The sequence below is a fragment of the Equus asinus genome, chromosome 15, assembly GCF_041296235.1.
Source record: "Equus asinus isolate D_3611 breed Donkey chromosome 15, EquAss-T2T_v2, whole genome shotgun sequence".
NCBI classification, from domain to species: Eukaryota; Metazoa; Chordata; class Mammalia; order Perissodactyla; family Equidae; genus Equus; species Equus asinus.
Window position 1 is genome coordinate 27,616,562 of NC_091804.1, and position 22,138 is coordinate 27,638,699.

General features: G+C 39.7%; 1 protein-coding gene across 3 annotated transcripts in view; it reads left to right on the forward strand.

The window, feature by feature from the left end:
- The window catches only part of PHF20 (PHD finger protein 20), a 143,943-nt gene that overhangs the window by 18,441 nt on the left and 103,364 nt on the right, over positions 1–22,138 (forward strand). For all 3 annotated transcript variants that reach the window (XM_044747851.2, XM_070485837.1, XM_044747852.2), the window contains one exon: positions 893–1,007. In XM_044747851.2, the coding sequence (XP_044603786.1) occupies positions 925–1,007 (83 nt within the window). In that variant the 5' untranslated portion in view covers positions 893–924. The remainder of the gene's footprint in view (positions 1–892; positions 1,008–22,138) is intronic.

Consider the following 22,138-nt stretch of genomic DNA (forward strand, 5'->3'; position numbering starts at 1 on the left):
GTGCTCCTGGTATGAGGCAGCCGTTGCCCTGGCAGTGCTCTGGCATTACTTAGGCAGTGTAGGCTGTTGAGATCCAAAGTTTAGTGGGAGAGAATTTAGTCAGGGGTAGCCTGCTGTGTGGAGGTGGCCTGCTCAAGTGCCCCAAGAGGCTACATCTCCACCAGAACTACCACTAGCCCCTAAAGATAAATTTTACTAATATAGAAAATGACCACCAATCCCAATACCCAAAGGTTTAATAAAAGAATTTCTTGGGAAAATATGAATTGTCAGAATGGACTCAAGAAGAGGTGGAAAATAGAAATAGATCAAAGAGGATATAAATCTTTCTTGCCTAGCCTTCTAAAAGTAGGGCCAGAGATCAGTGTCATAGCTTTTGTTTGCTTCCTTTGTAGTGCTTAAATTCGTGGTAGTTACAGCTTGCAGTTACTTCACTTATTTGTTTACTGGCTACATTTTTGTCTTCCCTCAGTAGACTAGAGGCTTCATGAGGGCAGGAACTGTGTCTCTTTTGGTCTTGACTGTTTTCTGAAATAGCCTCTCAGCAGATATTTGTTGAATTCATTAGCAAATGATTGAATTTAACCCTGAGAGCAATTGTTTTTTGGAGTTCTGAGGGGTGCCCCTTATAGATGAGTCCTTGGTAAGCGGTGTTGAAGGAGGGTCCCCTCACAGTTTCAGAGACTGCAGGATGCTGCATCATAGAGGAGGAGGAACCACTGGAGGGCACACCTGTGTTAGGATGAGGGCAGGAGTGAAAGAGGGCGCTGATAGGGTTTCCTGGGGCTTTGTGTTTTGAATAATGCCTGTTTGTCTTTTATGTGTAGTGAGTGATGCTACACTCTGGGCAGACTTTGCCTAAGTTTCATAAATATTTAATTGGCTTTTTCAGGAGAATAAAGGCAGCCCAATTGATGACTGAAAATGACAAAGCATCCACCTAACAGACGAGGAATCAGCTTTGAAGTGGGAGCCCAGTTGGAAGCCCGGGACCGATTAAAAAACTGGTACTTTTACATTTTTCTGTTAATTAAATTCCTTCAGTAAAGGACTTTTGACAGAACTGATAACGAGGGGTAGCCTGGGCTTTTCTGTAACGTTTTCCTGCTCCCTGACTCTTGGAAGGTGGAAGGAGACAAGTCTAGAGCCATGGGAATATCCTTTCTCTTTGGTGCAGGGATCCCTGTGTCAAGGGGGCCATCCTGTGGCCCCCTGTTCTTGTTCATTTTCTCTTTCTGCCTGTTCATCTGAAGGAGTTATGGGAAGAAGCAGCGTACGTGGCTGCAGGGAAGGGAGGAGTTAATAGTGGCAGCTCTTGCTCTTTGCTGCCTCTCTGGAAGAAGAGAGGAGAGAAACATCAGGGATGGAAGAATGAAGAAAAGGAGTTAGATTGGAACAGCTCGTGTTGTGAACAGTCCCTCCTGTTTTCTGGGTGTGTTGTTGTGTGGTTGAAATTTAGTCATCATTAGATTCGGAAGCTGAAGGGTTGTAGTCCCAACTTAGTCATTGACTTGTGACCTCTGGCTGTTAATTAGCTGCCTTAAGCATCGGCTTCACCTATAAATGTGGATAGCTAGTAATATTGACCTCAGAGTTTTTCTGAGAATCAAATAATAGAATATGCCAGAAAAGACCTTATAAACCATAAAATAGAGTTCGTTTTTGAGGACATCCCAGAATTTGGTCATTTGTTAATGCTCAAGGTGAAGGTAGGAGTTTCAGAACTCAAATCTTTCTGAATTTTACAAGGAAGAGTGTAGCCCTTTTGGTAGGTTATCTCAAAATAGACAGGCTGACCAGTTCCTAGGGTATAGGAAGAGAAGACAGGGCAAGAGAAGCAGGGAAGTGGCTGAGGCAGAAAATATCTCTGTTGCCTTTTGGGGCTGCAAGGTTTGATGTTAGAATTAGCTTTGAACACCTAGTTGTTTTTAGGCTGTTTGTGTTATCTATAATTATTTCCTTGTTTGGTTTTTCAGTATTTTTTCAGGTAGCTTAGTCAAGGGTAGGAATTCTTTTTAGATTTGGAAAAAAAATAAAATGCAGAAAAAGTGAAAAAGTGCAGCTAACCGTAAAATAATAGGTGTACTTATCACTCAGAATTAATAAATATTAACATGTTGGTTTTATTTATATTTTAAAAATAAAAGACATAAAACATTTCTGATATAATGAAAGTACCTTTTATACCCTTCCCAATTCAGTTCCCCTCCCTCTTCCGTAGAGGCTGCCAGCATCCTGAAATTGGTTGTATCCTTTCTGTCCATGTTTTTACATTCTTACTATGTATATGTATCCATAAATAATAGAATCATTTTGGGTGTTTTAAAAAAACTCATAGGAGTGGTATCATATTGCTCATTTCTGCATCTCATGTTTTTGTGATTTACCCATATTGATATATAAGATATTCATCCTAACTTCTGTCTAGAGTTCCATTGTATGAACATACCATATTTTGTTTATCCAGTCTCCTACTGATGGACATTTGGATTCCAGTTTTTCACTTTATGCACAGTGCTACTGTAAACATCTCTGTAAATGCCTCTTCCTGCACATGTATGAGAATAGTTTTTGGGCAGTGGCTTTCAAACTTTTTTGACCACAGCTTATCTATATCCAGTGTGGTACTGCCCAAATACACATGTGAATTTAACTGAAGCAAAAATTTTATGGAATACTTCTTAACCTGAATACATGCATTGTGCTCTGATGTTTTTCTTCTGTATTGTGTGTATGTTTCCTTAATATACAAAAATGTTGGTCAAGAAGTGTTAATTTGATTTGATAATCTACTAATGGATCACGAACTGTAGTTTGCTAAGCCCTACTCCAGTGAATTTGTTAAGTAATCTGATATTCACGTTTTCAGTTTTACTAGAAATTGCCATTTGCTCTCCAAAATGGTTCTACTAAATTACCCTCTGACCAGTACTACATAAAACTTCCTTTTTCCACATCGTTACCAACCTGTGCCTTTGACAGACTTCCTGGTTTTGCCAGTCTGTTGATTATGAAATGTTATTGTTTTATTCTGTTTTTCTTATTTCTACTGAGGTTGAGCATCTTTTAATATGTGTGTTTTGTGACTTGCTCTTGACTATTTTCCTTTTGGATTGTTTGTCTTTTCTTAGTGATTTATAAATGTTTTAATAATTTATTACGGATTCCAATTCTTTGTCAATTTGTGTTGCAGAAATTGTCTACTCTAGTCTGTAGCTTGTCTTTTTGACTTGTTTCTTTTTTTTTTTCTGAAGTGTAGTTGACATACAATATTATGTTTGTCACCTTGTTTATGGTGTCTCTCATGGCATGTAAGTTTAAAGTTTTAAATTTAAGCAAAATGATCAAACTCTACAATTTTTGCTTTTTGTGACTGGTATTTGAAATTCTTCCCTATCAGTTAGTTTAAAAAATATTCTCTTAAGTTCTTCTAGAAGTTTTAAAGTTTCGTTTTTCACATTTAGGTCTTTAATCTACCTATGAGATGCATTTGGTATCTAATTACTGGTTTTATTCACCATGTGAATAACCAGTTGCCAGAAACTTCCTTTCCCCATTGATCTACAATACCACTTCTATGTATCAAGTCCCGTAAACTGGGTCTGTTCTGAGCTCTTTATTCTGTTCCATTAATTTATGTTTACTCTTGTGCTAATAACACATTATCTAATTGATGTTGCTTTAAAATGTCTTAATATCTTTTAAGACAGCTTTCACCCTTTTGTGTTTTATTTTATTTGTTGTATTCTTAGATGTTTACTCTTTAATGTGAATTTTTATATCTGTCGGGTTTCTTGAAAAATGCTGTTAGAGTTTTGAGATAAATCGTATTGAATTTGTAATTACTTTGGGGGGAATTGACATCTATTTTCTTTTTTTTTTAAGGTTTTATTTTTCCTTTTTCTCCCCAAAGGCTCCCCTGTACATAGTTGTATATTTTTAGTTGTGGTTCCTTCTAGTTGTGGCATGTGGGATGCCTGCCGCAGCATGGCTTGATGAGCAGTGCCGTGTCTGCGCCCAGGATTCAAACTGGTGAAACCCTGGGCCACTGAAGCGGAGCGTGGAAACTTAACCACTCGGCCACAGGGCTGGCCCCTGACATCTTTTTTTTTTTATTAAGATTATGATAGATTACAGCCTTGTGAGATTTCAGTTGTACATTATTGTTAGTAATGTTTTGGGTATACTACTTCACCCTTTGTGCCCTCCCCCCACCCCCCCTTTTCCCTGGTAACCACTGATCGATTCTCCTTGTCTATATGTTAACTTCCACCTATAAGCAGAGTCATATAAAGTTCGTCTTTCTCTGTCTGGCTTGTTTTGCTTAACATAATACCCTCAAGGTCCATCCATGTTGTTGCGAATGGGACGATTTTGTCCTTTTTTATGGCTGAGTAGTATTCCGTTGTGTATATATACCATATCTTCTTTATCCAGTCATCAGTTTCTGGGCATTTAGGTTGGTTCCATGTCTTGGCTATTGTAAATAATGCTGCGATGAACATAGGGGTGCATGGGACTCTTGGGATTGCTGATTTCAGGTTCTTAGGATAGATACCCAGTGGTGGGATGGCTGGGTCATAGGGTATTTCTATTTTTAACTTTTTGAGAAATCTCCATACTGTTTTCCATAGTGGCTACACTAGTTTGCATTCCCACCAACAGTGTATGAGGGTTCCTTTTTCTCTACAACCTCTCCAACATTTGTCACTCTTGGTTTTGGATATTTTTGCCAATCTAATGGGTGTAAGGTGATATCTTAGTGTAGTTTTGATTTGCATTTCCCTGATGGTTAGTGATGATGAGCATCTTGTCATGTGTCGTCTATTGGCCATCCTTATATCTTCTTTGGAGAAGTGTCTCTTCCTGTCCTCTGCCCATTTTTTGATTGGGTTGTTTGTTTTTTTGTTGTTAAGCTGTGTGAGTTCTTTGTATATTATGGAGATTAATCCTTTGTCGGATAAGTAGCTTGTAAATATTTTTTCCCAGTTAGTGGGCTTTTTGTTTCAATCCTGTTTTCCCTGGCATTGAAGAAACTCTTTAGTCTGATGAAGTCCCATTTGTTTATTCTTTCTATCGTTTCCCTCATCTGAGGAGTTATAGTGTCGAAAAGATTCTTTTGAAACTGATGTCAAAGAGTGTACTGCCTATATTCTCTTCTAGAAGACTTATTGTTTCAGGCCTAATCTTTAGGTCTTTGATCCATTTTGAGTTTATTTTTGTGAATGGTGTAAAAGAATGGTTGATTTGCATTCTTTTACATGTGGCTGTCCAGTTTTCCCAGCACCATTTGTTGAAGAGACTTTCTTTTCTCCATTGTAGGCCCTCAGCTCCTTTGTCAAAGATTAGCTGTCCATAGATGTGTGGTTTTATCTCTGGGCTTTCAATTCTGTTCCATTGATCTGTGCACCTGTTTTTGTACCAGTACCATGCTGTTTTGATCACTGTAGCTTTGTAGTATGTTTTGAAGTCGGGGATTGTGATGCCTCCGGCTTTGTTTTTCTTACTCAGGATTGCTTTAGCAGTTCACGGTCTTTTGCTGCCCCATATGAATTTTCGGATTCTTTGTTCAATTTCTGTAAAGAATGTCCTTGGGATTCTGATTGGGATGGCGTTGAATCTATAGATTGCTTTAGGTAGTATGGACATTTTAACTATGTTTATTCTTCCAATCCATGTGCATGGAATGTCTTTCCATCTCTTTATGTCGTCGTCAATTTCTTTCAAGAAAGTCTTGTAGTTTTCATTGTATAAATCTTTCACTTCCTTGGTTAAATTTATCCCAAGGTATTTTATTCTTTTCGTTGCGATTGTGAATGGGATTGAGTTCTTGAGTTCTTTTTCTGTTGGTTCATTGTTAGTGTATAGAAATGCTACTGATTTATGTATGTTGATTTTATACCCTGCAACTTTGCTGTAGCTGTTGATTGTTTCTAATAGTTTTCCTATGGATTCTTTGGGGTTTTTTATATATATAAGATCACGTCATCTGCAAACAGTGAGAGTTTTACTTCTTCATTGCCTATTTGGATTCCTTTTATTTCTTTTTCCTGCCGAATTGCTCTGGCCAACACCTCCAGTACTATGTTGAATAGGAGTGGTGAAAGTGGGCACCCTTGTCTTGTTCCTGTCCTCAGAGGGATGGCTTTCAGTTTTTGTCCGTTGAGTATGATGTTGGCTGTGGGTTTGTCATATATGGCCTTTATTATGTTGAGGTACTTTCCTTCTATACCCATTTTATTGAGGGTTTTTATCATAAATGGTTGTTGGATCTTGTCAAATGCTTTCTCTGCATCTATTGAGATGATCATGTGGTTTTTGTTTCTCATTTTGTTAATGTAGTGAAACACGTTGATTGACTTGCGGATGTTGAACCATCCCTCTGTCCCTGGTATAGATCCCACTTGATCATGGTGTATAATCTTTTTGATGTATTGCTGTATTCGGTTTGCCAGAATTTTGTTGAGGATTTTTGCATCTATGTTCATCAGTGATAGCGGCCTGTAGTTCTCCTTCTTTGTGTTGTCCTTGTCAGGTTTGGGGATCAGAGTGATGTTGGCTTCATAGGGAACTTCATAGGGAACATAGAGTGTTAGGGAATACTCCATCTTCCTCAATTTTCTGGAATAGTTTGAGAAGGATAGGTATTAAATCTTCTTTGAATGTTTGGTAGAATTTTCCAGAGAAGCCGTTTGGTCCTGGACTCTTATTTTTGGGGAGGTTTTTGATTACTGTTTCTATTTCTTTACTTGTGATTGGCCTATTCAGATTCTCCATTTCTTCCTGGTTCAGTTTGGGGAGGTTGTAAGAGTCCAGGAATTTGTCCATTTCTTCTAGGTTGTTCAATTTGTTGGCATATAGTTTTTCATAGTATTCTCTTATGATCCCTTGTTTTTCTTTGGTATCTGTTGTGATTTCTCCTCTCTCATTCCTAATTTTATTTATTTGAGATTTCTCTCTTCTTTTCTTGGTGAGTCTGGCTAAGGGTTTGTCGATTTTTGTTAATTGGCCCCTGACATCTTTATGATAAGAGTTTCCATCTATGAAAATATTATGTCTTTGTATTATTCACATTTTTCTTTATGAACTTCAGTAATGTTTTATAACCTCCATAAAGATTTGCATATCATCTATTAGATTTATTCCTAAGTACCTTCTAGTTTTTGTTGCTTCTGTGAATGGATTTTTTTTTTCTTTTTTTGCTGAGGAAGATTTGCCCTGAGCCAACATCTGTTGCCAATCTTCCTCTTTTTGTATGTGAGCTGCCACCACAGCATGGCCTCTGACAGATGAGTGGTGTAGGTCTGCACCAGAACTGAACCCAGGCCCCCCAAGTAGAGTGTGCTGAACTTAACCACTACGCCACTGGGGCTGGCCCCTGGATGGATTTTTTCTTTTGGTGAGGAAGATTCTCCCTGAACTAACATCTGTTGCCAATCATTGTTTTTTTTGTTTGTTTCTTTTTTTGTTTTCCTTGAGGAAGGTTAGCCCTGGAGCTAACATCTGTGCCAATCTGCCTGTACTTTTTGGATGTGGGATGCCTCCACAGCATGGCTGATGAGTGGAGTACATCGATGCCAAGATCTGAACCCATGAACCTGGGCTGTTAAAGCACAGCACGTGGAACTTTAACCACTTGGCCATGGGGCCAGTCCCTGAATGGATCTTTCAGAGACTTTTTTTGTGTGTGTATGAGAAGATTGGCCCTGAGCTAACATCCGTTGCTAGTCTTTCTCTTTTTATTTGAGGAAGATTGTCCTTGAACTAACATCTGTGCCAGTCGTCTTTTATTTTTTGGATGTGGGATGCCACCACATCATAGCTTGACGAGCAGTGTGTAGGTCTGTGTCCAGTATCTGAACTCGCAAACCTCAGGCCCCCAAAGTGAAGTGCACGAACTTAACCGCTACACCTCTGGGCTGGCGCCGGAATGGATCTTTTCTTTTTGAGGAAGATTAGCCCTGAGCTAACATCTGCCGCCAATCCTCCTCTTTTTGCTGAGGAAGACTGGCCCTGGGCCAATATCTGTGCCCATCTTCCTCCATGTCATGTGTGGGACGTCTACCACAGCATGGCTTGCCAGGTGGTGCCATGTCTGCACCTGGGATCCAAACCGGCAAACCCCAGGCCACTGAAGCAGAGTGTGCAAACTTAACCCCTGCACCACTGGGCCAGCCCCTGAATGGATCTTTTTATGTTACATTTTCTCTTTGGTTAATGGTAGTTATGTAGGAGTGCTGTTGAGTTTTTTTTTTTTTTTGTTAACCAAATTCAATGTTTGGACTTTATTGAGATCGTTCAAAAATAAACTGCTAAAAAAAGATGTATAACATTTATGAGATTGTTGGAAATTTGAACATGATTAATGATATTAAAGAATCATTAGGGCTGGCCTGGTGGCGCAGTGGTTAAGTTCGCATGTTCCGCTTTGGCGGCCCGGGGTTTGCTGGTTTGGATCCTGGGTGCGGACATGGCACCGCTTGGCACGCCATGCTTGGCACGCCACGCTGTGGTAGGCATCCCACATAGAAAGTAGAGGAAGATGGGCACGGATGTTAGCTCAGGGCCAGTCTTCCTCAGCAAAAAGAGGAGGATTGGCAGCAGTTAGCTCAGGGCTAATCTTCCTCAAAAAAAAAAAAATTAAAAATTAAAAAAAATTAAACTATAAAAAGAACAAAAGAAAGAATCATTAACTTTTTTAGGTATGGAAATGGTTTTGTACCTATGTTTTAAAGAGTCCTTGTTTTTTAGAGGCTTTTTACTGACATATTTATAAATAAAATGGTATGTTGTCTGGGATTTACTTCAGAGATAGTGTGAAAGGAGAAAAGGATAAGAGGATAGGGGAAGCAGAAGTGGCTATGAGTGATGACTATGTGAGAGTTTATTGCTGTTGAGTTTTGTATACTGATCGCCTATCCAGAAACTGCTGCATTTTCATGTTTGTTCTGATGGTTTTTTTTTTGGATTTTCTACATAGACTGTCATGTATCTGCAAATAAATATTTTGCCTCTCCCTTTCCAATCCTTATGCCTCTCGTTTCTTTTCCTTCCTTCCTTCCCTCCCTTTTTCTTTCCTTCTCTTCCTCTCTCTCTTCTGTTTTCATTGGCCAGGGCCACATGAGCATGATGTCTTGTTTGATTTTAACAGGAACGTGTGAACTTACACCATTAAGTTCTGTATGATTAGGAAACTGTAGGACTGTGGCAGATTGTTTAATCGTATTAAGGAAGTTCCTGTCCTATTCCTTGTCAGGAAGTTTCTTTTGTTTTTTTTAAGCCTGAGTGAATGTTGAATTTTATCTGATGTTTCTGGGCATCTAATTAATTGACCATATGTATTTTTTTCCTTTAATCTATTAGTATAGTATGTGACATTAGTTGATTTTCTAATGTTGAACAATTCTTCCTTGCATTCCTGGGTAAAACATATTAGGTCATTTATGTAATGAATAAATTACAAGATTCAGTTTGCCAATATTTTATTTGGAATTTTGACATCCATGTTCACTGTATTCTTGGTTTTGATCTCTTCTTGTACTATCCTTATCTAGTTTCAATCTATTGTTATACTAGTCTTAGAAAATGAACTGGTTTTTTTGTTTTTTCTCTGGAACAATTTCTTGAAGCTTTGCTAAATCTTGCCTATACTCCTTTTTGCAAAAATAAATTTTGGACTTCCAAATCAAATATTTTAGAGATTTTATTTTTCCTTTTTCTCCCCAAAGCCCCCCAGTACCTAGTTGTAGATTCTAGTTGTGGGTTCTTCTAGTTGTGACATGTGAGATGCTGCCTCAGCGTGGCCTGAGGAGCGGTGCTATGTCTGCGCCCAGTATCAGAACTGTCAAAACCCTGGACCGCTGAAGCAGAGTGCAAGCTTAACCACTCGGCCAGGGGGCCGGCTCCCATAGGATCATTTCTAAAGATTAAATGGCTAGGTCCCTTTGGGTGCAGATGACTACAAAGAGAAATCCAGTGTCTTTGAGTCACCTTCTGATAAGCTTGCTGCCTTGAATGCCTTTTCAAAAGGAGATATAGCAAATCAACAGCCCAGTCTGTTGAACTTCAGGTTGTAAGCATTTCCACAAATGTTTTTAAACTGTCATCTGGTATACTGACAAATGCTTGTAGAGTGAAAAGTTCTGGATTAGAGTCTCATATGCTCTAATTACTAGCTGAGTTTACTTGGTCAAGTTACTTTACCTCTCCCAGCCTCAGTTTGCATGTAATCAGAATGGAGAATTATAATTGGATTATGTGGCTTAGATAAGATCATTCTCTTAGAAGCGTTTTGGTACTCTATGTTACCAGGAAAATACAGCTGTTAATTTTCTTCTTAATCATGTCTACTCAAAAAGTGAAGACATTATGGCCAGCTTGTAAGAAGTTTTAGGACCAAAAGTCTAAAGGTAACATTTAAAAGAGAACCCTTGGGCCAGAAAATTAATAGTAACTAACATTTGTTGATTATCCATGCTGGTCGTCATGTACTTCTTGGGTCATCTTGCTTAATCTCCAATTAATAGTCCCATGAGATGGGGCTCCTGTTATTTGCCTCATTTTATCAGTAAGAAAAAGGAGGCCCAGGGAGATGAAGTCATTTGCCTAGGGTCATACAGGTGTAGGACCCCAGTTTGAACCCAGATAGGATTGAGTTCATAGCCTCTTTGAAATAGCCAGAATTCTCCCAAGTGTTTAATGTTTCTGACTCCTAAATTTTAAAAAACACTGAAAAACACATTCTGATAATGTTTGCCTGAATTCCTAATGTAGAGGACTGGCATTTAATTGTTTGGTTAAATCTTTGACTTTGAATGTTTTTGACAAGAATAATGGAGGATTTGTTTTATCTTTAGATTGGAAGTGGTTGTGTTTTCTCCTTCATAAATGATTACACTAAGTAATACATTGCAGTACAGTAAGTAACACATTACAGTAAGTAGTGTTTGCAGTATGGAGCCACATATTGTGTGTGTGTTTTCAGTCCATTGAGATAAGATATGATTATGGGGGTTAGGGTCCAGGTCTTCATCACTTATTTCCTTTTGACTTTTCACCTCTGAATCCTTGGATTATGTGTTCTTATTTTTGGGATCCTAAAGTAAATGAATTTCAGCTTTTTATTGTGAAAATTTTCAAACATAGTGAAAAGTTGAGAGAATACCTTTCAGCTGTATTCACTAATTGTTAGCATATTTACCCAATTTGCTTTATATACTTATTGTAATGTAATTAATTATAATTAGCAATAATTCGATAATATCTAATATCTAGACCATATTCAGATTTTCCTCTTGTCTCAAGAATGTCTTTGCAAAACCAAGATTCAGTCAAGGTTCAGATAGTACATTTTTGTTTTTATGTCTCTTTAGTTGCTTTTATTCTACGATGATCCTTCTCTTTTCCCCACTCTTTCCCCCTTCATGGCGTTATTTATTTATTTTTAAGAGTTTTGAACAGTTGTTTCCACGTTCTGGGTTGGTCATAGTGTTTTCTCATGGTTCATAGTGAGTTTAACTTGTTTCTTGTATTCTCTTATGTTTCCTGTAAACTGGAAGTTAGGTTAGACTTCAGATTAAACACTTTTTTGCAGAATGTTTCAATGGTAACGCTGTGTGTTTTATATTGCATCACATGCAGGACACATAAAGCTAGGTCATCTCACTGTTCTATGTATCACTTGGGTAAGATAATGACTACTCTCTCTCCCCATTTTAAAGGGGTATTTTTCTCTGTGAAAGTAGTAAATGATTTGCGGGGATGCTTTTGTACGTGTCAATATCATGTTACCGTCCCACACCATTTAGCTAATGATTTCAGCCTCCATTGATAATCCTTGCCTGAATCAGTTATTATACTGGAAGTGGAAGAATAGTTATTTTATGCCTTTGTCCTTCTGTCTGTGTTTTATTAGGTTGATGTTCTTCTGTAATAAGAGCTTTTATTTTTGGTCTTTTTTCCTTTTTAAGGATCACTAAGGTCTCAGATTTTTCATTATTCTCTTTGGTGCTAAAGTTATTCCAAATTTGGCCAGTGGGAGGCCCTTTAAACATTTTGTTCTTTTTTTTTCTTTTTTTTTTTAAAGATTTTATTTTTTCCTTTTTCTCCCCAAAGCCCCCCGGTACATAGTTGTGTATTCTTCGTTGTGGGTTCTTCTAGTTGTGGCATGTGGCATGGGGGATGAGCAGTGCCATGTCCACGCCCAGGATTCGAACTAATGAAACACTGGGCCGCCTGCAGCGGAGCGCGCGAACTTAACCACTCGGCCATGGGGCCAGCCCTAAACATTTTGTTCTTTTGACATACTTATTTTGACATGCTCTTTTGACATACTCATTAGTCCTTGAGCAGTTTCTTATTTTCTGGCACTACTAGAAGCCCCAAATTTATCTTCCACATGTCCTGCTCCAGACCCTGGAGTCAACCATTTCTCCGAAGCCTGGTTCCTTTTAGTTGGAAGTGGTGTTTAGAAATTGATCTCTGAGCACAGGGTGTGTTTATTGCTGCTAGAATCTCATTGTTTGTAGGTCTTTTTAGTGGATACAGCTAAGAAACTTTTTGAAAAATTATGAGCTCATTTTGGTATTTTTAATTTAAATTTAACATTTTGTAATTTATATTTTTGCCTTTCTTTTTTCTTTTCTTTCCTTTTTTTTTTGAGGAAGATCAGCCCTGGGCTAACATCTGCTGCCAATCCTCCTCTTTTTGCTGAGGAAGACTGGCCCTGAGCTAACAGCCATGCCCATCTTCCTCTACTTTATATGTGGGACACCTACCACAGCTTGGCTTGCCAAGCAGTGCCATGTCCACACCTGGGATCCGAACCGGCGAACCCCAGGCTGCCAAAGAGGAATGTGCGAACTTAACTGCTGCACCACCGAGCTGACCCCTCTTTTTTCTTTTATATTGAAAATCTTTGTTCCTAATCACGCTAATATATTAACCTATATGCCATATTCTACATCATATACGAAGTAGTGTCAAAGTTATGATACCAATATTACTACTAACACATCTACTGAGTGAAGTTTAAGATTTTTTTTGACATTTAAAATATGTTGTAAATAGAATTCCAAACTAAATAATGTGAGTTCTTTTTTAGTACTCTTACAGTATGATTTTATTTCTACATTTTATTTTATTTATTTATTTTTTGGGGGGGAAGATTAACCCTGAGCTAACGTCTGCTGCCAATCCTCCTCTTTTTGCTGAGGAACACTGGCCCTGAGCTAACATCCATGCCCATCTTCCTCTACTTTCTATGTGGGACGCCTACCACAGCATGGCTTGCCAAGCGGTGCCATGTCTGCACCCAGGATCCGAACCAGCAAACCTTGGGCCGCCGAGAAGCGGAATGTGCGTACTCAACCGCTTTGCCACCTGGCTGGCCCCGAAGGTAGGAAGTCTTAGACTGCAGTGCAGTTCTCAGAAAGTTTTGGCAAAGGAGATAGGGAGTCCTCAAACCAAAGTTGCCGTCAAAAGAGTCTTGTCTCCCAGGAAAAGTCTTGTCTTAGTATCCCTGCTCACTCAGTCATTGGCTGGGAGCAGCCCTAGGGGAGTATGGAGATGGCACAGAGGTGGTGATGGGTTTAGAGTTGCTGCAACTGTAGCTGGGGTCACTTACTAGCTACTCGATAAAGATGTGGTAGCTGCAGTTTCAAGGCAGCCACAGGTGGGCTATCTGTTTTGTTCACTGAGAAATCTCCAGTGCCTCAAAATTGTACCTGACATATAATAGGTACTCAAAATATTTGTAGACTGAGTTCCCAGTGATTGTAGGAAAACATCTTCTAGGTTGTTTTGATTGCTTACATTCTTAAGTCTGAGAGAAAATGTTTTAATAATGCAGAATTAGAAGAAATTATGTAAAGATCTGACTCTGTGCCAGGCTCTCCATATGCAGCTTCTTTGTTAAATCTTCTCAGCAAGCTGTGAGGTTGTTTGTTGTTTCAGTTTTATAAATAAGGGAAGAAACTGAGGCTCACAGAGGTAGAAGTCCTTTGTCCCAAATTTCAGAGGTGGTGAGTGGCAGAGCTGGGATTTGAACCCTTCTGGATCTGACTCCAAAGGCTAGCCATGCCTCCCAGGTGATTTCTTTCTCTGCTGATATTTTTCTGGGTGCTCTTCCATATTTTCTGGATTTGCTGCTCGTTGCAGGAAAAAAAGGCATGAAAAGGGCTAAAGTATTTTTCAAAACCCATGTGACAGTAGAAGTATATGGAAACACAAATGTGACCCAGAGTGGGTGAGTGGGTCTTTCTGGATTGGTGCTTTTATATTTAGAATAAGTCTATATCTTTGATTTATTTTGTCTGTGTTGCTTGTATAGAAGTCTGGTTTTTCTCTCCTCTTTGTATACTGCATATATCATACTTCTGTTAAATTAACAACAATAGCAATGACAGGTAACATTTATCAGAGATTTGCCATGTGTTTGCTTTACATGGGCGATCTCATTTAATCCCCCATAGAAGGCCATTTATTTATTTATTTATTTTCTCCTTTTTCTCCCCAAAGCCCCCCAGTACACAGTTGTATATTCTTCATTGTGGGTCCTTCTAGTTGTGGCATGTGGGACGTTGCCTCAGCGTAGTTTGATGAGTAGTATCATGTCCGTGCCCAGGATTCGAACCAACGAAACGCTGGGCCGCCTGCAGCAGAGCGCACGAACTTAACCACTTGGCCACGGGGCCAGCCCCAAGAAGCCCATTTTGAAATGAAGCTCAGAGGTAAAATGACTTGCCCAAAGTTACAAATTAATCACTGATGAATCTGAGACTTACCCAGTTCTGTGTGATGAAAGTGTTCTGTATATCTTACCAGAATTTATTTGTAAATCATCCAAAGTAGTTTTTTGTAAATTACTCAATCCCAAAGAAATCATGGAATAAGGCTTTTTATTTTTTTTTAGAGAGTGGAGTTTGTAAAATACAGATTTAGATTTTCCATGGAGATCATTAGTTCTCAAAGCAGGTTATCACACCAAGCAGACTGTGGAATATTGATAAGAATCTGTGTTTTACTTGTGGACCTGCCACTTTGGGGTGAACTTTCCGCATATCCATTTCCTGCTTTGTGGGTGGTGTAATCCTGTCTGCCTGCCTTACCTCCAGGGTTGTGTAGATGGACTGACTGTCTAACGTGTAAGAGGCTGCAGTTTACTAGTAACGATGTCTTGTGGATAGAACGGAAGCTGCTTGTTCTGCTGCCTTCTTCCTGTCATCTGTGAGGAGCGCACCATCTGCCCTTGACAGTAGGCCTAGCCTTCCCTGTTCTTGCTCTGAATACAGTGAAAAGAGCTCCTTCTGTCTGAGGCTTCTCTTTGGCATGTTTCCACTACTTTGTTTCCATTTAAGTTGATCATGGTCTCCTTCCAGTTCTTGTACGAAGGTTTTTAAAATCTGAGTTTCATAATGTCCTTAGCTCTCTTTCTTTTTTATTTCTCTTTCATTGGGATTATTTGCACTGATCAAGTCTGAGTTCTGGTTCATACCTCTTCACTTCATGTACCATCTTTTTTTTTTAAGTAATCTTTCATTTCTAAGCTTTCCACATACACGTACTGAGTGTCTGTGTGAGTCAGGCATTATGCTAGGCACTATGGAATGAAGAAAAATCACATAGGTTCCTCAAGAAGTTTAGAGGCCAGCAGGGTATACAGCTTTGACTTTTAGCATTGCTGGCCAACGATTGTTAATCATATATTCTCATGCTTATGTCTTTGTCAATAGCTCACATTTATTGAGTGATTTACTATGTGCAAGGTACAAGTGTAAAGGCTTTACATGTTATACCCCATTTAATCCTCACAACATTATCAGGTGGGTACTTTTATTATTCTCATTTTATACATGAGGAAACGGAGGCACAGAGCAGTTAACTAAGTTGCCCAAAGTTGCAAGCTGGTAAGTGGGAGATTTGGGATTTGCATCCAGGTAGTCTGGCTTTTGAGCATGACAAGGGTATGGCTTTGATCCCCATGCTGTGTCCTGTACCTAGGATAGAGAGTAAAGTCCCTGAAATTAATTACGGTAGTCCCTCCTTATCTGTGGGGGATATGTTCCAAGACCCTCAGCGAATGCCTGAAACTGCAGATAGTAATAAACTCTATATATACCATGTTTTTTTCCTATATATACATACCTATGATAAAGTTTCAACTTGTAAATTAGGCACAGTAAGAGATTAACAACAATAATAAACAGAACAATTAAAACAATATAGTGTAATAAAAGTTATGTGAATGTGGTCTCTCTCTCTCAAAATACCTTATTGTACTCTGTCTACTCTTCCTCTTGTGGTGATGTGAAATGATAAAATGCTTACATGATGAGATGAATGACATAGGCATTTTGACTTAGCGTTAGGTTACTATTGACCTGACATTGTCGTCTGCTTCCAGATCATGGTTGAGCACTGGTAACTAAAATTAGGGAGAGTGAACTGTGGATAAGGAGGGACTACTGTATAACATGAGGTGATATTTACTCTGTACAGAGTTCATGTACAAACCCCTGTGGGAGAACAGTTGATTTCGTGTGTGGGAATTTCAGAAGGCTGCACAAAGATGAGTTGATGCCAAGTCATTTATTCAGTGCCAGATGCTGGATATATAGTGGTGATTAGGACAGACATAGTTTCCAGTCTTTCGGAACTGACAGTCCAGTGGAGATAGATAGACCATAAACAAATAGACCAATACATGTAATGTTAGGTAGTGATAAATGCTAGGAAGAGGAAGAAGTAAGTGGACAGACAGTGACACTGTATGTGTCTGAGGGATGCTTTTTTATATGTAGAGTACTTAGGGAAAGTCTGTCTGACAAGGAGTTGTTTGAGTACTGATCTGAAGTGAGGGAGCCGGGTGGATATCCAGGGGAAGAAGGTTCCAGGCAGAGGCAGCCAAGGCACAAGCCCTGAAATAGAAGCATGCGGGACGTGTTCAAGCAATAGAAGGTGCGTAGGTAAAGAGTGAGGGGCCAGAAGTAGGAAATTAGTCCAGATATGTTAGCAGGAGCTAGATTGGCCGTAATTGGGGGTTTGGACTCTATTCTAAATGTTTTAAACAGGGAAGTAACATTTTCTGACTTCAGTTATTAGAAGTGGCTATGGTTACTGTGTGTAGAATATGCTGTAGGCAGGTGTGGGCAGAAACAGGGAGAACAGTAAGGAGTCTTTTTGTAGTAGTCCAGATTAAAGGTGATAGTTGCTTGAACTAAAAAGCTATGGTAGAGATGATGAGAAACGATCAGAGTCTTTTTTTTTCCCTAAGATTTTATTTTTTTCCTTTTTCTCCCCAAAGCTCCTCAGTACATAGTTGTATATTCTTCATTGTGGGTCCTTCTAGTTGTGGCATGTGGGATGCCGCCTCAGCGTGGTTTGATGAGCAGTGCCATGTCCTCACCCAGGATTCGAACCAACGAAACCCTGGGCCGCCTGCAGCGGAGCGCACAAACTTAACCACTGGGCCACAGGGCCAGCCCCAGAGTCTGGGTATTTTTGAAGGTACAGCTAACAGATTTGCTGATGATGTTGTGAGGGACAGAAGAATGAAAGATGACTCCAAGGGCTTTTGGTCTAACTACTAGTAGAGTTGCTATTTGCTGAAATGGGGAAGATCAACAGTTTGGTTTTGAACATGTTAAGTATGGGGCTCCTTTGAGACAACCAAGGGTAGATGTTGAGCAGATTGTTGAATAACTGAGTCAAGTGTGCAGGTGTGAGCTCTGGGTTAGATATAGAAATTTGGGAGTTGGCTGGGAGTCTATGGGATTAAAAAAGAAAGACTTTATTTTTTAGAGCAGTTTTAGGTTCACAGTAAAATTGAGCAGAAAGTACAGAGTTCCTATGTAAACTCTAACCCACACATGCACATAGCCTCCTCCACTATCGGTATCCTGCATCAGAGTGGTACGCTTGTTATAATTGATAAACCTATGTTGACACATCATTATCACTCCATAGTTTACATGGGGGCTACTTTTGGTGTTTTACATTTTATGGGTTTTGACAAATGTATAATGATGTATATCCACTATTATAATATCATACAGAGTAGTTTCACCGTCCTAAAAGTCCTGTGTGCTTCGCCTGTTCGTCCCTTCCTCTTCTCTAAACCTGGCAACCACTAATCTTTTTACTGTCTCTGTAGTTTTGCCTTTTCCATAATGTCTTATAGTTGGACATACACACAGTACGTAGCCTTTTTAGATTGGCTTCTTCCATTTAGTAATATGCACGCATTTAAAGTTCCTTCATGTCTTTTCATGGCTTAATAGCTCTTTTCTTTTTAGTGCAAAATAATACTCCATTGTGTGGATGTACCACACTTTGTCCATTCACCTGCTAAAGGACATCTTGGTTGCTTCCAAGTTTCGACAATTATGAATAAAACTGTTATAAACAGCATGTGTAGGTTTTGTGTGGACGTAAGTTTTCGCCTCATTTCCTTAAATACTAAAGAGCACTATTGATTGCTGGATTGTGTGGTAAGGGGATGTTAGCTTTGTAAGAAACCGCCATACCGTCTTCCAAAGTGGCTGTACCATTTTGCATTTCCACCAGCAATGAATGAGAGAGTTCCTGTTGCTCCACATCCTCACCAGCATTTGGTGTTGTCAGTGTTTTGGATTTCGGCTATTCTAATAGGTGTGTAGTGGTATCTCATGGTTGTTTTAATTTGCAATTCCCTAATGAAATATGATGTTGAACATTTTTTCATATGCTTATTTACCATCTGTATATTTTCTTTGGTGAGGTGTCTGTTAGGTCTTTTGCCTGTTTTTTAATTGGTTGTTCATTTTCTTACTGAGTTTTAACAGTTCTTATATGTTTTGGATAACAATTCTTTATCAGATGTGTCTTTTGCAAGTATATGGGGTTTAAGGCTGTAAGACTGGATGGGTTCATTTAGTGTTACACTGTCCAAAAAAGTAGCCACTAGCCACATGTGGCTGCTTAAATAAAATAAAAAATTCAGTACCTCAGTCACACTAGCTACATTTCCAGTGCTCAGTAGCCACGTACGGCTAGTGGCTACCATATTGGAGAGCAGAGAAATAGGAAGTTTCCATCAAGAAGGTGCTATTGGACAGTGCTGACCTAGAGAGTCAGTATAGATAAAGAGGGAGGAGTAAGTCCTTGAAGCCTTCAAGTGTCTAGATGTTAGCAGGTAAAGGCGAGACAGCAAGAGACTGAGAAGGAGTGACTATTAAGGCAGGGGGAAGTCCATGAGGAGGGTGTCCAGAGGCCAAGTGCAAAAAGTAAGGAGTAATCACCTCAGTCTAGTGATGCTGGTGGGTCAAGTAAGGTGAGGATTGAGTGACAGTTGATTTGGTCACATGAAGGTTATAGATGACCTTGATGAGTTGTTTTAATGGAGTGGTGGAGACAAAAGCCTGATTATCATGTGTTCAAGGAAGATGGGAGGGGAGAGACTGATGTGGTGTACAAGTGGAGGGATTGGTCATTGATAGGAGCACATGTTCATTTGTTATAAGGGGAAGGGGGAGACAGAGTATACAGGTACAGATGAAGGTCAGCTGGTAGAGTTGGTGATGGGAGCATGTGTTTTCTGTTTTGTTTTTTTTTAAAAGATTCACACCTGAGCTAACAACTGTTGCCAGTCTTTTCTTCTTTTTTTTTTTCCATTCTTCTCCCCAAAGTCCCCCAGTATGTAGTTGTATATTCTAGTTGTGACTGCCTCTGGTTGTGCTGTGTGGGACGCTACCTCAGCGTGGCTTGATGAGTGGTACCATGTCTGCGCCCAGGATCCGAACCAGCGAAACCCCGCGCTGTGGAAGCGGAGCATGCGAACTTAACCACTCGGCCACGAGGCCAGCCCCCTCTGTTATTTTCTTTTTTTTGAGGAAGATTAACCCTGAGCTAACTACTACCAATCCTCCTCTTTTTGCTGAGGAAGACTGGCCCTGAGCTAACATCCGTGCCCGTCTTCCTCTACTTTCTATGTGGGATGCCTACGCACAGCATGGCTTTTTGCCAAGTGGTTCCATGTCCGCACCCGGGATCCGACCTGGTGAACCCCGGGCCGCTGAAGCGGAATGTGCGAACTTAACTGCTGCACCACCAGGCCGGCCCCCACCTCTCTTGTTTTTTAAATTGAGGCATAAAATTCATTCTTTTCAGAGTACAGCTCTCTGAGGCACGCCTAACTCATACAGTCATTTAAGCACTACTGCGATGAAAATGTAGAGCACTTTTGTCACTCCACGAAGTTTCCTTGTGTCCCTTTGTAGTCAACCCCTCTTTCCATCTCCAGCCCTTGTCACCCACCGATCTGTCCTCTGTCCATACAGTTTTACATTTCCCAGAATATCATATAAATGGAATCATACAGTATATAGATATTTGAGTTTGGCTTCTTTCACTTATCATAATGCATTTGAGATTCATCCATGTTTTTGCATGAATCAGTAATTTATTGCTGAGTGGAATTCCATGTATGGATGTACCACAGCTTATCCATTTACCTGTTTGAAGACATGAATTGTTTCCAGTTTTTGGTAAATATGAATAAACATTTGCATATAGGTTTTGTGAGAATACAAATTTTCATTTCTCTTGGGTAAATACCAAGGAGTATGATTGCTGGGTTGTATGTTCATTGTAAGTTTAACTTTTTGAGAAACTGCCAAAGTGTTTTCCATTTTGGCTAGTCCGTTTTGCATTTTCACCAGCAATGAATAAGAGTTCCAGTTGCTCTGTATTTTTTTTTTTTTTTTGAGAAAGATTAGTCCTGAGCTGACTGCTGCCAATCCTCCTCTTTTTGCTGAGAAAGACTGGCCCTGAGCTAACATCCATGCCCATCTTCCTCTACTATATACGTGGGACGACTATCACAGCATGGCTTGACAAGTGGTGCCATGTCTGCACCCAGGATCCGAACTGGACCGCTGAAGCAGAATGTGCGCACTTAACCACTGCGCCACCAGGCCAACCCCCAGTTGCTCTGTATTTTTGCCAGCACTTGGTGGTATTCTTTCTTTTTCCTTCCTTTTTTGTTATTGTTTTTTAAATGGAGATATAATTTACATACCATGAAATTCACTCTTTTAAAGCATACAAATAAATGAATTTTAGTATATTCAGAAAATTGCACAACCATCACCACTGTCCAATTCCAGAACATTTCCATCATCCCCAAAAGAAACTCCATATACATTGGCAGTCACTCCCCTTTTCCCCTCAGTCCTCTCAGCCCTAGGCAATTGTTAATCTACTTTGTCTCTGTAGATTTGCCTATTCTGGACATTTCATAGAAACAGAATCCTACAATATGGGGCTGGCCCGGTGGCGCAGTGGTTAACTTTGCATGTTCCGCTTCTCAGCAGCCCAGGGTTCGCCACTTTGGATCCCGGGTGCGGACATGGCACCGCTTGGCAAAAGCCATGCTGTGGTAGGTATCCCACGTATAAAGTGGAGGAAGATGGGTACAGATGTTAGCTCAGGGCCAGTCTTCCTCAGCAAAAAGACGAGGATTGGCAGTAGTTAGCTCAGCGCTAATCTTCCTCAAACAAAAGAAAACAAAACCATACAATAGTTGTTCCTGTGTGACTAGCTTTTTTCTCTTAACCCGTTACTTTCAAGACTTATCTGTGTTATATCGTATATCAGCATCAACATTCTTTTTTATGGATAAGTGATATTCCATTGGGAGGATATACCATATTCTGTTTATCCATTCATCAGTAGATGACTGTGTGTATTGTTTTCACTTTTTGGCTATTATGAATAATGCTGCCATGAACATTGTGTACAAGTTTGTCTGTAGACATATGTTTTCCTATCTCTTGCGTATATACCTAAGAGTGGAATTACTGGGTCATGTGGTAATTAACCTGTTTAATAAACCTTTGAGCAACTGCCATACTCTTTTCCACAGCAGCTATACCATTTTACATTCCTACCAGTAATGGGAGTTCTTTTTTTTTTTTTGGGAGGAGGATTAGCCCTGAGCTAACATCTGCAGCCAGTCCTCTTTTTGCTGAGGAAGATTGGTCCTGAGCCAACATCTGTGCCCATCTTCCTCTATTTTATATGTGGAATGCCTGCCACAGCATGGCTTGATAAGTGGTGCCTAGGTCTGTGCTTGGGATCTGAACTGGTGAACCCCAGGCTG